This window comes from Paramormyrops kingsleyae, chromosome 6 (genome assembly GCF_048594095.1).
Source record: "Paramormyrops kingsleyae isolate MSU_618 chromosome 6, PKINGS_0.4, whole genome shotgun sequence".
Taxonomy (NCBI): Eukaryota; Metazoa; Chordata; class Actinopteri; order Osteoglossiformes; family Mormyridae; genus Paramormyrops; species Paramormyrops kingsleyae.
In genome coordinates this window covers 13,952,072-13,969,871 of record NC_132802.1, presented here as the reverse complement: position 1 = coordinate 13,969,871, position 17,800 = coordinate 13,952,072, and the positions used below count along the sequence as shown (strand labels likewise).

Here is a 17,800-nt window from a genome sequence, read left to right as displayed (position 1 = left end):
TGCACAAGCAGCCGTGCCCTCTAGGGGGCGACGCTCACCTCTCTGTGGAAGCTGTGCCGACACTCCAGGACACAGAGGTCCTCTGCGGACATCTCCTCGTGGCAGATGATACAGGGATCTTCCACATTCAACTGTGGGTGATCAAGGAGTCTTAAGGCTACTGCATAAATTCATGTTATAAGCCAAACGAATATACAGGTGCTGCGCATTTAATTCAACAAAAAGTTGATTTATTGCCCTGTGATGGGCTGGCCCCCTGTCCAGGGTTGTTCCCTGCCTCGTGCCCATTGCTTCCGGGATAGGCTCCGGACCCCCCGCGACCCAGTAGGATAAGCGGGTTGGAAAATGGATGGATGGAAGTTGATTTCACTAATTCCATTCAAGAAGTGAAACTTGTATAATGTATACATTCATTCCACACAGACTGATATATTTCACGTGTTTATTTCTTTTAATTTTGATGATTATAACTGACAACTAATGAAAACCCCAAATCAGAATCTCAGAAAAATAGAATATTACTTAAGACCAATACAAAGAAAGGATTTTTAGAAATCTTGGCCAACTGAAAAGTATGAGCATGTTCAGCACTCAATACTTAGTTGGGCCTCCTTTTGCCTGAATTACTGCAACAATCTGTTAATATTCACTTGAATCAAAAAATCAACTTTTTGAAGATATTCTAATTATATGACCAGCACCTGTAGATACATTGCAGCATTTCGGGTGTCTTGCACTGATACAGCGTGAAGCACCCAGATGGATTCGGAGCGCAGCCTCACCGCTCGGGACCCGGGCCGCTTGTATGTGTCCATGCTCTTCCAGGCCTGCGGGGGCGCGGTGGAGGACCTGCCAGGTGCTGGCGACTCGCACCTTGGTGATGGGGACTGACACCCTGGCAGAAGCTCTCGGGCTCCCAGGCCGTGCGCGGCGCTCATCTGCTCCTGGGGGGACAGGGAGACCATCTGTAAGGTAAAGGCCTATGGGCCATGGCTCCATGTATGCAGTCAACCTGAACACTAACCAAACAACCAATACCCACAATGCCTTAATTAATGTCTTATCGAATGTATCATAGATAATTAAACTCAATTTCTGAAAACAGAAATTTCAGGCATTTAGTATTCAAAGGGAGGAGATACAGGGGTGCCGCTTACTCTGGTGTTTTCCTGATGGTCTAGAATGATCTGAGCCACTCTGTTGATGACTACGTCATAGGTGAGGCTGTTCAGGTGACCCCCATTGGCAGAGCGCACCTCCTGGATGAACTTGCTTAGCACGGGTCTGAAACATGAATGATGCTTTGCTCATTACTCCTGCTGCACCGACTTGCTGCTTCTACAAGAACACTGGAATGCCTCTAGTCGCGAATCCCATTTTACTCTCCCTTTGACACCCATACATAGAAGTGAGAGTGAGGCTTGGAGAAAGGGAGTCAGCGACCCATCCGGCTCCCCTGGAGCATTTTTCAGGGGTTAAGGCCTTTGCTCAAGGGCCCAACGGGATTCCGAGCAGCAGTATTCTGATCACAGATACAGAGGCCTAAGCCACTTAGCCACGCTGCCCCCCAGGAACAGCATGCGTCAGGCTCCTCGCTAACCTGCTATAGTGGGGGAACATGATGGCCAGCCGGTCGATGATTTTCTCGAAGGCAGTTGCTGGATGCTGGGGGCCGGCCCTGGGGCCCTGTGGCTGCTGCCCCAGGCTCACGCCCTGAGTGCCATCCCATGGGCTGGCTGGAATGTCGGGGTGCAGGCCACCTCTGCCATGGAAGGGGTCAGGTTGCGGGGGGGCCACAGCAGGCAGGGCCCGGGGCCCTCTGTTCGCGGGCTGCAGTCTCACTGGCGGCAGGGTGACGTGTGTGGCGGCTGAGGGGAGCCGCGGACTCGGGTAGCGAACAGCGGATCCCTGGCTGGCGAAGGGCTGCGGGGGGGGGAGAAGGGAGGAGAGCACCAACTTAGTCACATGACGCGGAACATCGAACTAGATACGGGAACCACTTTCATAATATAAGCACAAGACGTCATTGTACAAGAACTGGCTGATAAAGAATATCTTGACTTGAAGAGTTATCTTCAGCTGTATGACACTTGGGTCACACACACAAATAAAATTTCAGTGTTAGTCATAGTGCAAAAAATTGTAGACATTGAAACATGACGTACTGAGACATGGACACAATGGGAACTGCAAATGGGCAGTGGAACTGAATGGAAAGGAATGTAGTAAGCAGCTTATGCATTAAGCAGATTTTGGTTCCAGTGCTATGATACCAGTACAGAGAGGGTTAGGGTTAGTTTTCCCCCCGTCATGCTGTCCTGTAAGACACAAATATACGGGCAAGGGCAAAGCAGCCAATGTGGCCGATGTCCTGGAGCTGTTTTTGGGGTTAAGGGCCTTGCTCTTGGGCTAAAATATGATGCTTATGGGATATTTACTTACACAAAAATATTCTGAGAGCAAAAGGAAAAAATGATTGGTTCAGAGAGATAACCAATCAGATTGTAGGGGAGGGGGTCCAAGCAACTAAAGGAGGTGGAACCAACCAATCAGATATCTTGGTCCTGCCTCCACTAGTTGTTTGGACCCACCTTCTCTGCAATCTGAACCACTCTCTGAAGCAATCATTTTTCCTTCTGCCCTCAGAACAGGTAAAACTCCCACGAGAAAATGTGATACGACCACCTTGCGGTCGCATAACCCATAGTGCCACACACACGGTTCCTGCTAGACTCGCACTGGCCACCCACTGACAACACAGCGTTACTGCAGACCCATTCTGTATGTTGGGGATGACGATAATCACAATAAAAATGATTTAGATGGTAAGTAATACCAATTCCAGGAGCTGTGTAGTTAGTATGTTATATTCTTATTCTTTTTAAGGACGTGAACAGCAATGTTTTTACCATGGTATGTTGCTTTGGATAATAGCATCTGTTATTCAAGGACATTGAAAGGCTTTATTTTATATTGTACTGGCTTATTGGACCTAGTCAGACAGCGATATGATCAGCATTAGTACTGTTAGCGCAAACCCACAGAATCTGTATGGTAGTGCTTTAAACAAAGATCTGCAGTGCAGCTTGTTTTTTTTGGGGGTAGTTCAGCCTGGTTAAACCCACATCATATCCGCCGTTGTTCTCTAGCAGCCGCACCGCACGCACAGCTCGCACGCACAGCTCGTTTCAGTCAGCGTCACGAACTGGCTGGTGGTGCACCTCCGTTCTCCGTCTCTCAGCTAGACCAGACTGTCAACAAGATTGGCCCTCGGCAACTGCACGCGTTCTCCACTGCAGGGGGCGCTATTCTGGAGCACATTTAGCCACCGGCTCATTCCACCATAGTGTGTGAGAAGCAGTACTAGGGGTCTCTCCTATCTGCTGCCATTAAAGTGTACAGAGCCTCCTCCCAACGTGCCCCCGGCCCCAGCCATAGCACAGCAGGAAGTAATCCATCATTGCAATAGGAACCGACCAGCACTGTCCGTCTAATTGCACAATACTATCTGATAATTTATCATCAGCGGCATCATATTTTTCATATAATACAGATGCTCCTCAACTTACGAACTTTCAGACATACGAACGAAGAGGACTTTAAGTCCAAACTGTGTTCATTGGGCTCCAGTTTCCTGTCAGCAACAATTTTTCTGCGTGACTTCTGGCCGCTACTCCCACCGCGCAGCAGCGTAGCGTGCGTACTCCCAGCACCCTAGTTCTTTGTACTTGCGTATACCCTTAAAATGATGTTGAAAAGCAACTTATGAACATTTCAAGTTACGAACGGCCATATGGAACGCATCTTGTTCGTAAGTAGAGGAGCGTCTGTACTCTGCTTTTCAGGATATTCTATTTGTGAACTGTGTACTTAATTTGTTTGCATCATATTTACTTATTTGCACTGTGTACCGTCTTTGCACTATATGTTTTTGTCCATGCTCTACATACTTGCTGCTGTATACACAAGAATTTTCTCCTGAGATCAATTAAGATTATCTAATCTAATCTAATCACGAGTGCTGCCTTTATACAATCTTGGTGCTGTAAAGACAGCCTTCCAAAACAGATCATGGTTTTCTTTTCATTCTGATTCAGTTTCACCTATACCTACACTTGTGCAATACATATACTGGCCTGAGAAAGTATATTTTCTCTTAACCACAAGGTGGCACTGCAGATCTCAAAATGGCGGCAAGCTTTACCGGTAGAGTTGGGGTGGGCAGAGGAGAGGGCACAGTCACCGGAGGCAGACTGGAGAGTCTGGTTCCCTTCTGCAGCTGCTCCATCTGCTCCTTGTAGCTGGCCTGAGGGAGATAAGAGCACATTTCAAAACACAGGGTCAAATAAGCGTTACTGCCTCCCAGTGGGGAAAGACGTCTTCATTTCTGTATAAAGGTTGATCTGAAACCGCAGGAAGCGAACCCAGCATTTACAGCCTTTGATGCTTGCAGAAGCACACATTTATGAAATATCTTCATGCAAATGTGTAAGAAATGTGTAACAGCCAAAGTGTGCGTGAACCTCATTACTTATGTCTACGTCCCATATATACAATCGCGTGAAAATGATTTGTGGCTAAATATCATCACGTGCATCACGACATCCTGGGAATTTACATTCCCCACCTGGGCTGCCTTCTGCTATGTTAACCAATGATTATTTAATGATGAAGTCTTGCTATTATTGTACTTCATTGAGTTTCAACACTAAATAAGCTGCAGACAACTCATTCTGAAACTGCAAATACACATTCCAGATGACATTTATCAATCTGCAGGTTAAGGCAACCCGAGGCATTTCCTGTCAGGTCATGCCGGTGTAAGTCACGCAGTTTCACTTCACAGAACCAAGATGGCTACACACTGCCAGGGGAGGAGCACGTAAGAGCCCCCCAGAGATTGGGATGACTCCACCCACCTCAGTCCTGAAGATTTTGTCCTTTGCATCCTGAAGAACTTCCTGCCAGGCATTCAGAGCTTTGCTAACTTCGGGTGATTTGGCCCTGCAAGCAGAAAGATACCAGTGTCAACAGCAGCAGCTTCCAAATGCTACTGCTGCATTCAGGCACTACAAGAGGACCTAATGGAGCACCGTTCCCCCCCCCCCCCCAAAAGCCAGGAAACATCCCATCATTGATGCAGGGAAAGTCCAGCGCTGTCTGTTTGCATGTATGATTGCACACATGACAATTTAATTTTTAAACTTCTGTTTATTTCCCAATATTTCCTTTCAGAATATTCTGTTAGTGTACAGTGTACTTTTTATGTTTGCACTATGTGCACCACCTCTGCACTCTCTCTCGATCTGTCTGCACTCACTGTACCCCACTGCCGTATGCACCATATTTCTCCCGAGATAAACAAGGTCCATCTTATCTTACACCAAACCTCACCCACATGCACCCCAGCTATGAGCTCTTCGCCCCCTGCTGTTGGGCACGTGTTATAGCAGCACATCACCACGCTGGCAAACGGCTTCTTTAATCTGTTCTGATGTCTTAACAGTAATACTATGCGTGATGCTCTTCATTTCGTCATACACGTGCACAATGACAGAGCTGACTCTGACGTCATTTACCTGCTGGCCACCTCCTTCAAGTGAGCGAGGACTGCCTCTTTCTCCGACACGTATCTGTACAGGCCCTGGAGGCTACACTGACGTCTGCAGTCCAGCATAGTGACCTTGAGATAGAGAAACGGCATATAAGGCACCAAGAAGCAAAGCGCGTTTACCTGACCCTGTCAGCGGGAGGAACGGGACAGGTTACCTCAGCGGCCAGTGACCTTGCGACTGCACGGGCACAGAGGTCCTTGCACCGCTTCACCTCTTCTTCCATACTCAGTTTCTCAGCCTCAGACTGGTTCCTGTAAGATTCACACCATCTAGGGTCATCTTGTGCTCAAAGACTGACTCCTCATGGTCATCAACTCGTATATATTCTTATGTATTAGCTGGCATTTGGGATGTAAGTGTATCCCAAAGTACAAAACTTCATTATTCCCCACAATACTCCGGTAAAGTGCCATTACTAAACCACTCATCTCTCACGTTAAAAGGAAACTTGCCTCTCGTCCAAGATCTCATTGAATTGTTTGTCATACTCCATTCTCTTCTCTTTAATGTTTTTTAAAAGGCTGCAGGAGAAAAAAAGAACATTGAGTTCCTAAACACTGACAATCTTTCGGATGTTCTCATGTACTCCTGACACCAGGGTGTTTGCATCCGTGACGCGCCGTCCGGCACAGAAACACCCCCATGGCGTCCCACCCCCCAACACTCACGTCTCCCGCGCCGTCCGGCACAGAAACACCCCCATGGCGTCCCACCCCCCAACACTCACGTCTCCCGCGCCGTCCGGCACAGAAACACCCCCATGGCGTCCCACCCCCCAACACTCACGTCTCCCGCGCCGTCCGGCACAGAAAGACCCCCATGGCGTCCCACCCCCCAACACTCACGTCTCCCGCGCCGTCCGGCACAGAAACACCCCCATGGCGTCCCACCCCCCAACACTCACGTCTCCCGCGCCGTCCGGCACAGAAACACCCCCATGGCGTCCCACCGCCCAACACTCACGTCTCCCGCGCCGCCGCCAGCTCCTTCATCTCGTTCTTCAAGGTCTTTAGCGTCTCCTGATTGGCCTTTTTCTCCTGCTGGTCCTTCCTCACCTCCTCCTCCAGCTTTTTATGGAATAGATCCAGCTCCTTGTTGGCAATCTGCCGGGGGGGGGGGGGGGGGGGGGGGGGTGAGCACGACAAGATTCAGCAACGGCGCCTTCTCATCCGGCTGCTTCCTGGAAAATGGAACCATCCGCACCCCCCCCAAACGTACCTCGATGTTCTGATTAATCTCCTTCAGCTCCTCTTCCAGGGATGAAATATGCTCCTTTCTCAGCTGCCTCCCTTTTGTATAATCCTCTTCTGCTTGCATTATTTGCTTTTGAAGCTGACTGATATATTTTTCTTTTTTAATCATGTCTCCCTGAAACATCACGAGTTTAGGTCAAGTCAGACTTCGACATCTCAAGACAGGCAGACAAACACTATATCATTGCAACTGTATATCAAACACTTTAAAAACTGCTTTACTCAAAAACTATGCAAGTTAGACAAGACAAATAATGAATTAATAAATATGATGTACAGGGTGCAACTTTTGACTTGGGCTGTGCAGTGGGGTTGACTGTACATTATCTCATTTTAAAGATGTACTTGTAAAGAGCTTGCAGTGAAAGGGCAGTTTGTGTATATAGTACAGAGTAGATGCAGTTCTTCCACTGTTATGAGCAACTGATACATAAAGTGACCAGTGCAGACGGTTAAAGGACAGTAATCAATTTAAGTGCTTCAATGGAATTCCAGACGGGGTTTGAAAATGCAAAAAATAAACAAACTCACACAGCACTTTTCAAATAAACCACTTCAATGTTTTGATACTTACTTTATTCCTTTCAAATGGCTCATAAGGTTCTGTGTTAACCAAAACATCATCTTTACTTTTACTAAACATCTACAGGGGAAACAAAAACAGGGGTATGCATTATTACCAGAAAAGGCCTCCTCAACTCGTGTCTGTCTTCAGACCAAGAATACTCACCTGTACTGGTACACTTCTCATCCGAGTTCTCTTAGCATGTTGGTTAGTCTCTGAAGCAGCTATATATTCTACATCACTAAAAGGCTCATTAATATACATTTCAGAGTAATCTGGATATGCAAAACCCTCTGAAATATCTCCATTATACGTGCCTCCACTGAAATCTATAGCATTTATTCCTTGATCAAAGACTGTAGGTTCACCAGGAAGATATGTATAGATTTCCGAGTATAAGGGTGTAAATTCTTTGGCAGATGGGTTTAGGGTCAGTCCTCTGATGTTACTGTCCTCCTGGTAGGTGGGGAAGGGGCACAAGTTGTCAACTACAGGCTCTTCTCTCTGGTCCAGGAACGAAGAAGCGTCTGTCGTCAGACCAATCAGAGTGCCGTTTGTCGAGAACCGTAAGGACCCAAGGAGGAAGCCCTCTAGCCCGCCCGACTCCTGAATCAACAGTGTTGCCTCTCTAGGGAAATTATCCAACTGTCCCACAAGTAGTGGGTCGTGGACATCTAAAGGACCATGTTCCTCCAGAATCTGAGCAAAATAGCTGTGGACCGAAGAGAAGAATCACGTAAATGTTCAAAAAAATCACATCACTCAAGGGACAAATCAGAGAATGAACAACATTCACTTACTCATATAAATTCTCCTTAGCAGGATCTGTTCTAATATTGTTGTCCAAAATTGTCTTGAATCGATTATTATTATACTGTCCTTCAAATTCATCTAGTTGATGGCGAAGGTGTTCGGGCACAATAAAGGGATTATTACTGTCTAAAAGTCTTCTGTTGGGAAACAACAAGCAACAGTCAGGGAAACATAACACCACTGAAAGCTCAGAAAACCTGGAGGTCATGCAGGACTTACAGAGAATCTTCTTCAAAGAATAAATCTTCATCCTCCTCTCTTAGAGTCCCTCCTCTTGATCCAGTAAATACCATTATAGACTGCGAAACAAACAAAACCATTATTTTGCCCTTCATTTTGTTATGTCTAGGAAAAACAATATTGTTCTCGAAAATGACCTAGCTTACCTTTGACTCTTTTTGTTTCTTTTTTCTATTTCTGTTCTTACTCTTAATAGAAGAATTCTGTAAAACAAATGAACAAATCAAACAAGATCATGAAAGCAAAAACAGCAGAGATCTGCTTGTTTCCATTGTCCTCACTAGTTAGTCCATGAATTCCCCCTTCTGGCAGTTTCCTGGCTCAGTGACAGGTAAATGTGACCTCCCAGTTCAGTGTAGACAGATATACTTACAATTTGATTTTCACTCTCCATCTTTTTATTCACTACACAAAGGCAGTCTGCAACACAGAAAAACAGCATGGTACTTTAAAGCTTATAGAACGAAAAAAAAAAATTAGCACCTTATCACAGTGTTTCCCGATACAATCATTGAGGACCCGTAGACTGTCCATGTTTTTGCTCTCTCCCAGCTCCCAAATGGGAGCAAAATGTGCACTGTCTGGTAGGGAGCAAAAATGTGGACTATCTGGTATGGAGCAAAAACATGGCCTGTCTGTGGGTCCCCAAGGATCGGGTAGGCAAACGCTGCCTAATCATGTAACATACAGGTCAGAGCAAAGTGACACTTACCCATCTCAAAAAACGTATTAAGCACCTGATGGCAGGAAACAAAGTTCTCTCTGTTCTCCTCCAGGACCCAGATGAAGAGACGCATGACCTCGAGATCTCCGGCAGCCCTCAGGCAGCCTGTCACGGTGGTGGCAGCTCCCACAAGCAAACTGGGCAGAGCTCCGGACGTCTCCATGATGGCGTCGTGCAGTGGCTGGAAGGCCAGGAGAGGGGCCAGGTCCAGCTCCTCCAGGTGTTCCGCGTGCCGCTCTATGAACTCCCGCACCGCCTCCAAGCCTGCAAGACACATGGGCATCGCATGAAATGTTGGGGAGCAAGAGCTCATGGGAGACCCTGGAATATATCTGCACATCCACCAAAGCTGCCTGTACCCTACATTTGGTTCTCTCAGCCTCAGGTACTTATATCTGCATGATTATTCGTTTATTTGTTGATTTTTTTGTGCTTTTGTCTTGATCATATGTTTAATTTTGACACTTCATGCTACCACCTGCACCAATACAAATCCATTGTACTTTTTGTAATTGCCAAATAATGGGACTACACTACTGCAATTTAGTTCACTGTTCAGCTATATATAAGGTGGGCCAAAAGTATGTATGCAGTTTCTATTTAACAGTACTGATTAGGTGTTGGAAATGCCCTCCGTCGACGTTGATACGTTCCTGGAGCCTGTCCCTGACACTCTGACATACTTTAGCACACAAATCCCAGTCAGCATCAATGTCCACAAATGCTTGCGAGATGAACTCCTTTAAGTCATCAACCGTGTGGGGCTTCCTCTCAAAAACATTCTCCTTTACTACGCCCCAAAGAAAAAGTCAGGTCAGGTGAACGTGGCGGCCAGTCAAGGCCACGTAGCCTGATCCAATACTGGCCTTTAACTTGTAAAATAAAATCCACATACTTACTTTTGGCCCACACTGTATATTATACAAATTACAGTTATATATATATATATATATATATATATATAATACTCAGAATTGGTGGGAAAGCACACAGGGTTTTGTTGTACATATACGATACAATGACAGACATTTTATTCTGATTCTAATTAGATACAGATCTCAGTTTCAGACAAAGAGGGAAAAATGTGCAGGGCATGCATAACTGAGGGCTGTCTGTAAGCACATGGGGGGCCGGGCGACTTTGCTTACCTGCACTGTTCAGCACGGCCGCCCACTCGGCCAGCTTCTGGCTCACCCCGGCGGCTCTGCTCAGGGCCTGGATGAACACTCGGGCCCAAACCCTGTTCTTCCTCTCCAGCACCAGATTCACTGTGTCTTCCAGAGTCTCCGGCACCTTCCAGGCAGGTACCGGATGCGCTTGTTCCTTCTTTGCGTGGAAATCTATCCAGGGTCGAAGGCTTCCCACGAACACAGAAACATCAGGGCTCTCGCCTTTAAACAGCTGCCTGTTCTGACTTATCTGGTGGAGAACGTGGTCACCAGATGCCAGCCAGGTCTGAGGTGGCACTGCACAGTAAAGAATGTTTAAATCAAAAACAGTATTACAATTACCAAATTAAAAGTATACTACAGACCGGTGTTTCTCCACCCAGTCCTTGGGGCCCCCAGACAGTCCATATCTTTGTTCCTTCTCAGCACACCTGAACACCGAATACTGAACACTGCTGCGGGTGTGTTGGGAGCTGGGAAGGAGCTGTCTGGGGTTCCCTGAGGACCGGCCTGAGATACACTGCTATAATCCCACAAATGTAACCAGTCACACAGAAGTATTTAACCTGTGTCAATCACAAAAATATACTTTGATCCATATTTGCCCTAAGGTCGACTGGGCAGAGTAGAAATTCTGATTTTAGATTCATACTTCACAGCAAAATTGCAAGTGGTCAAAATGATGATTTTAACGTACTGTTCATACATTAATCTGCCCCATTCCAAGGCCATCTGAAATTTTTTATAAATATCTTTTCTGTTACATGGAAAAAAAGGGTGGAAGTGATGCATTTAACAGGAAGTGGACGATAGCCACAGACTAAGCGTGCCTCTCACCAACTCACCACCAGTGTTTACACAGAATCACACCAAGCATAACATTATACAGTATACAGAGTATAGAACCATCACATGTGACTTGATATGTATGCCTATTTCCAGAAGGTTGTGGGTTCAAAACCCTAACTGCTGCCTGGACACAAACCGAACCAAAGCTATCCTTATCATTCACTAGTTAAACTAACACATAACCGGAGGGTACCTTTCTTCTGGCGGCCATCTTCCAATTTGTTGTCCTCTTGTGAGGATGTCTCTTCATTGGATCTCTGTTTAGCCAGAAACTCTGCCTGTCTGTGCTGTTTTCTCCTCAGCTTTCGCTCCTCCTTCAATTTTAACTTCTTGAGGCTGAGATGGACACATTTACAATGAGGAAACAGATACTGCACATTCCTGAGTGATACAAGCACAGTACAAACACTAACAATATAGACATGACCTTGTATCCAGCTGAAATGGTTGCCTAGCAAGATTGAAGCAACCAGTGTTTAGACTACAGTATGTTATAATGCAAAGTGAACTGTCGTGCCAAACCTGGCATTGAATCTCACCTCGTACACTTATGTTTGACCTTCTGTTTCATGTGAGCTGTGCTTTTCGCAACAGAAGACTCAAACTGGAGGAAAAGGGGATTAAAGTTATTTTCATGGCTGAATGTAAAAAAGGAGTAAATGTGTATAAATATGCCATAAGTTAATTCTGCTGCTAAAGATTCAAATTTGTAACAAATTTTTTATTAAACAGCTAGCTCCAGTTCAAATACCGCAGAATCCAAAACAAACTGCACATCACTACAACACTTAAAGGTTTGTCTTTGGTCTTTCACTGCAGACAAACATTTTTGCTAATTTAAATTCACTCTGACATAAGTCAGTCTATCCTGTAAGAGCCAAACCAACTGCAGCAGGAATCCATGTCCGAAACAATCGGCTAGTAATCCACACCTCGCATTTCACCAGACCGGTTGCACCAAAAATCACAATCTGGCAGATGTTTCCGGCACAATCTGGAGTGAAACATGGTAGCTGGAGGAATTCCTGTAGGGAAAAAAAAATCAGTAACTTTAGAGAGACCCAGTGCTTTGGGATGCTAAAATTTAGCTGTGATTCTCAGACATTTCAACAAACAGTAACAAACCACCCTACTCTCATTAATTTGCAATTCGCACTTAGAATGGTTAATTCCCATTAAAACACTTGCCACATTATTACATGGACAGATAGCAAGAAATTATAAGTCACAAACCTTAACTTTCTAAATTGTTTACATACATCACATGAGTAGCTATCAATAATTAAAAAAAAAAACCTATGCTATTACTAGCACCCTACATTACAAAGTTTCAAGTGGCTGACAAAAAGCGAAGGTGTTTTCAGGGGCGAACTGTGCTGCACCTTATCGGTCTTGTCACTGAATGAAGTGGCTTTCAGTTTCTTCCAGCAGCTAATGTGAAACTCTACATTGCAGCTTTGACAGCATACAAGTCTGATGAACCCCTGAAAACAGAGAGGCGCACATGAATTAGGAGCCTCTTTTCCACACTTTACGGGCCTCCAAGGTCCATATCACATTTACCGTGCCTTGCAAACAGTTTGTGATGCAATGGGAGATTACCTAATTCAGTTTTAATGAACATGTCACAGTGAGTATTCCTTTTATGAATGTAAGAGAGAGAGACAACTTTGACTAAAAATGCAAAATGCACGCAAGGGGTCAGGAATCCATCTACAAACTGTATGAGCTTATCAGAGTTTGCACGTTAATGCCATACCTTAAAGTCTGGGTCCGTGAAGTAGATCTCAATTTTTGAAATAACCAAACATGTCTGATGTCGACAAATTGCATCTGGCCTTGGAGGAAACTTGCACATCTCTATATACTCCTCCGTACGATCCTATAAAAGAAAAATAGTAATGAAATTATAATTCAGGAATAAGTAACATGGTGAAAAGCACTTCAAAAGTTTTGCTACCATTCCTATTCATCTCAGTTTCAGGGAAGAACAACACTAACATCTGAAATACTGAGTTACCTTTAAATAATCCGTATGGGTTTCCTGGACTGTAATCGTTGTTTTGGGCCAGGTTAATTTCCCTGGTACGATCTGTCGTTTAACCATGAGTAAGGCTTTATTAAACTCATGTAAAGCTTCGGAAAACCTGTCCAAAAGAATACAATTTAAGAAATGTTCTGGAAGCAAATTATTCGTTCTGTATATGAAATGTATTAATTTATATGTTTTTGAGGATGTTCGTACCTGTTCTCTTTAAATAGCACTTTTCCCATTCCATAGTATACCAAACACTGAAATTCCCTTCCTGCAACATCCTTAATCTTGTTGAATTGCTTTTTAGCTTGAGCCAATTCCTGGTATAAAAAAAAAAAAAAAAAAAAGATAATTAGCACAAATGTTCTTTTCCTTCCACCCATAGTTGGTTTGTTCACTAAAATAAATAAATAAATAAATAGATAGAAATTCACTTCTGGTTGTCCAATTTCGAGGAGGGCGGTAGCGTGGCCATAGATCAATATCAGTTTGTCAAGATCTAAGATGTCCAGCTCCTAAACATGGGAGGTAAAACAGCATTAGAAGGCATCAGGGCTGTCTATTTCAAAAATCAAGTTTGAATAAATTTCAAATGTCATGCAATTCATTCAAATATATCTGAATAACCAATACCCCAACTGTGGAGTCACTTGTGCGAAATGGACACAGTGCAATTATTAATGAATATGTATAAACACACATAATATTAAAAGTTACATTGTGTACATTGTCCCCCATAGTTTAGTGCTTAAAGGCGGGGTGGGGAACCTGTTCCATGGAGGGTGGAAGTGGGTTTTTGGGATGGTCTCTCAATCAGCCAGTAACAGTGGGTCCCCAGGACTGGAGTTGAGAACCACTGCTTTATTACTGGCTGAGAGAGAGGCCATCCCAAAAACCCGCACTGCCACTCCATGGAACAGGTTCCCCACCCCTGGTTTTTACAGGACATTTCTGTATTATTTAGGCTTATCCTTGCCTTCACATTGCAGCAAAGAGCAAGTGGGCAAGTGTAGTGGGATTGCAAAACTATTTCAAGAAATATTTTCCCAACCTGACGTTTTAGGGGCTCTGCAGACAGCAAACAACAACATTCAACAAGTGGTCTAATGCGCTTTTAGGCTACAGTGACACTTGAAAATTTGAATGGGTTAATTACAGTTCAAATGTGATTTTTTCACATCATATTTGAACGAATGTTTGAATATTGGTTACAAAATGACAGAAGGCATTCATGAAATAACGTCTCAGTGCAAGTTAACTGCTAGGAAAATCCATATATGCTGCATACATGCATATATACAAATATACTCATCTATCACGTTTCACTATTCAAAATGCACCCTGAGCTTTAACTACACAGTAATAAAGCAATAAATGAAAGTGATACACAACACTTACAGCATTTAGAGTACACACCATTAATAAAGTGACCAGCATTTTCAGCTAGTCGCCGTAACGAATGACATCTATGTGGCTGCCCGCAATTACTCATGCAGGAAACGCATTTTCGTTGCCTCTTTTGAATTCTTATGCATTACCACGATCGTGATAGATAGGTTTCCTTTTCCCTAACTGGGTACCTTGATAGGGCATTATTCACAGCATTTACAGTATGTTACAAAACAACCATGACAGCACCCCCAGGATATAAAACATTGACAGGGGTCTCTCACTGCTGCAAAGGTAAGGATAGGATTCGTTAGCAACACACCAATAATAATAATAATACTTTTCAGAAACCTAAGTATTCTTAAGCTTTTGTTGTGATTTGTAAGACACCCAAGAGCGATAAGCTCATTTAAACTCATTCTCCTCTCACCTGGACCATACTGCTGAGCGTAACAGCTGATAAACCCACCTAGACCTGTCTGACTGCCCCACTGCACTTTCTGTGACTCAATGCCCATTTGCTCATTTCCTTTCCTTGTTTAATTTCCCCTTGCAGTTATGCCAAAGCTGTTCTCTTTTGCCTTCTTTCTTCCCTGCAGCCTCTGTTAAAGCCCTTCTCCTCCATCCCTGCCAATAAACCCTTGCATGCTTCATTACCGCTAACAAAGGCGGATGAATGTACGTTATTCTACCATCAGCCATCCTGCCAAACCTCAATCATCTCGTAGCAGCTCAGCCAAGGAAACATCAACGTGCTCCTTCTCAGATACGCCACGGATTGGGGGGACGTCGTACCGGAGAAGGTGCCGTCTCTGCTAAACTCAGGGCCTGCGAGAAGGCCACCTCCGCGTTGCGACAGCGCTGGTCCGACAGGGCTGAATGGGCATCGTGAACCACTGACTTAAACTGGCCCACCAGGTCTCCAGACGAAGCTTCTGCCTTGGTCTTCAAATGCACACACAAGGAATCAAGAACAGCAGCTGTTACTGTCTGTTTTCAACTTGAATTTAACAACAAACAACAACAACAAAAAACATCTAAATCACCAAAAATCTTTAGTATCTTTCATGTCCGACATCCTACTTCCACAACATTTTATCAAGTTAGTCTAAAATAATGACACACAATTTATCAAAAAGAAACAGTAAAAACTAAAAATAAAATAAAATTGAAAAATAGATACCTTTTTGTGCGTCCCTTGGTGTCGGTTTTTGGGTTTTGTTTTGTCCTGAATGTGAGGCTCTTTTTTGTGCATCTTCTCAGTCGTTTCTCTACAAAAGAACAGAATAAATTTTTTTTTTTTTTTTTTTTTAAAAACTACTTAAAACAGGTTCTGCTGTGGTGAAAGTGAAATCCGCTTAGCAAATGACTTCAAATCCCTTAAGTAAATGCATTTATATAAATCAGGAAATCATATTTTTATACTGGAGTCACGTTCTTGCGTCACACAAGCTAAAGTGCACTGTAACTGAAAAGCCTGCTTTAACAGCCAAAAAAAAAAACCAGGCCACCAGCTTTCAACATGCGCCAAGTGCTTCAACTGCTTTAGTTTCCGTAAGGTCATTTCCCAATAGAAAACAGAAGCAAGAGGAAAAAGGAACGTGTCGACGACGGACAGGAAACTGCCGAATTAAAAAGCACGCTTGGAACTTAACTAAATACGGTCTACCTAGAAACTGATGACATCTAACTGCATGAGGTTAGCCTGCCCAAACAAACATACATATGAACTTCAAGGTTTCAGGACTCACTGTACAGGCTGAAAAGGTTGGTAAAATGACATCGAAACTCCAGCCAAGCAAACGCGCTGCTGCTGAGACAGTCATATCTGAAACTGTATTCGCAACCATCTCTAGGTATAAATACACAACCAAATGCAGCCATCTAGAGGTGAGCCTCTGCCATTACAACACCAAATAATCTCCAAATACAATGTATTGTTATTGGGAGGGAGGTGTTAGGAAACTTCTGAATCATTTTACAGACCAAAGGTTTGAGTATGATGACTAACAACTAATACAATACCGTATTTTCCGCACTATAACGCGCACTGCATTTTAAGGCGCACCGTCAATCAGTGGTCTATTTTCAAACTTTTTCCACATACAAGGCGCACCGGACTTTAAGGCGCTTTAAGCAAAACAAAACAGTCAGATAAGCCAGTCAACCAAAATTTATTTTACATCACGTGTTCACAATGACTGTCAACATTGTTCAAACGCTTATGAGCGTCTTCACTACTCTTTCACACGTAAAAAAACAAGAGTCTTATACCGCTAAATCAAAAGTCAGCCTATTAACAATAACTCAAAATTGAACACTTATAATACGGTCCTATACCGCTAAATCAAAAGTCAGCCTATTAACAATAACTCAAAATTGAACACTTATAATACGGTCCTATACCGCTAAATCAAAAGTCAGCCTATTAACAATAACTCAAAATTGAACACTTATAATACGGTCCTATACCGCTAAATCAAAAGTCAGCCTATTAACAATAACTCAAAATTGAACACTTATAATACGGTCCTATACCGCTAAATCAAAAGTCAGCCTATTAACAATAACTCAAAATTGAACACTTATAATACGGTCCTATACCGCTAAATCAAAAGTCAGCCTATTAACAATAACTCAAAATTGAACACTTATAATACGGTCCTATACCGCTAAATCAAAAGTCAGCCTATTAACAATAACTCAAAATTGAACACTTATAATACGGTCCTATACCGCTAAATCAAAAGTCAGCCTATTAACAATAACTCAAAATTGAACACTTATAATACGGTCCTATACCGCTAAATCAAAAGTCAGCCTATTAACAATAACTCAAAATTGAACACTTATAATACGGTCCTATACCGCTAAATCAAAAGTCAGCCTATTAACAATAACTCAAAATTGAACACTTATAATACGGTCCTATACCGCTAAATCAAAAGTCAGCCTATTAACAATAACTCAAAATTGAACACTTATAATACGGTCCTATACCGCTAAATCAAAAGTCAGCCTATTAACAATAACTCAAAATTGAACACTTATAATACGGTCCTATACCGCTAAATCAAAAGTCAGCCTATTAACAATAACTCAAAATTGAACACTTATAATACGGTCCTATACCGCTAAATCAAAAGTC

At 43.5% G+C, this 17,800-nt stretch overlaps 1 protein-coding gene across 3 annotated transcripts in view; it reads right to left on the bottom strand.

Moving 5' to 3' along the window:
* Positions 1–17,800, bottom strand: part of ttc3 (tetratricopeptide repeat domain 3) — a 32,447-nt gene that overhangs the window by 582 nt on the left and 14,065 nt on the right. For all 3 annotated transcript variants that reach the window (XM_072713716.1, XM_023840184.2, XM_023840185.2), the window contains exons 16-44: positions 15,836–15,923; positions 15,448–15,597; positions 13,698–13,778; positions 13,474–13,583; positions 13,249–13,375; positions 12,988–13,110; positions 12,611–12,712; positions 12,161–12,253; positions 11,768–11,832; positions 11,422–11,564; positions 10,359–10,676; positions 9,199–9,474; positions 8,860–8,906; positions 8,633–8,689; positions 8,466–8,545; positions 8,234–8,383; positions 7,599–8,145; positions 7,443–7,511; positions 6,834–6,983; positions 6,579–6,718; positions 6,068–6,136; positions 5,770–5,866; positions 5,580–5,683; positions 4,920–5,004; positions 4,205–4,306; positions 1,601–1,923; positions 1,158–1,284; positions 783–944; positions 39–131 (exon numbers count right to left, since the gene is read on the bottom strand). In XM_072713716.1, the coding sequence (XP_072569817.1) occupies positions 39–131; positions 783–944; positions 1,158–1,284; positions 1,601–1,923; positions 4,205–4,306; positions 4,920–5,004; positions 5,580–5,683; positions 5,770–5,866; positions 6,068–6,136; positions 6,579–6,718; positions 6,834–6,983; positions 7,443–7,511; positions 7,599–8,145; positions 8,234–8,383; positions 8,466–8,545; positions 8,633–8,689; positions 8,860–8,906; positions 9,199–9,474; positions 10,359–10,676; positions 11,422–11,564; positions 11,768–11,832; positions 12,161–12,253; positions 12,611–12,712; positions 12,988–13,110; positions 13,249–13,375; positions 13,474–13,583; positions 13,698–13,778; positions 15,448–15,597; positions 15,836–15,923 (4,078 nt within the window). The remainder of the gene's footprint in view (positions 1–38; positions 132–782; positions 945–1,157; positions 1,285–1,600; positions 1,924–4,204; positions 4,307–4,919; positions 5,005–5,579; positions 5,684–5,769; positions 5,867–6,067; positions 6,137–6,578; positions 6,719–6,833; positions 6,984–7,442; positions 7,512–7,598; positions 8,146–8,233; positions 8,384–8,465; positions 8,546–8,632; positions 8,690–8,859; positions 8,907–9,198; positions 9,475–10,358; positions 10,677–11,421; positions 11,565–11,767; positions 11,833–12,160; positions 12,254–12,610; positions 12,713–12,987; positions 13,111–13,248; positions 13,376–13,473; positions 13,584–13,697; positions 13,779–15,447; positions 15,598–15,835; positions 15,924–17,800) is intronic.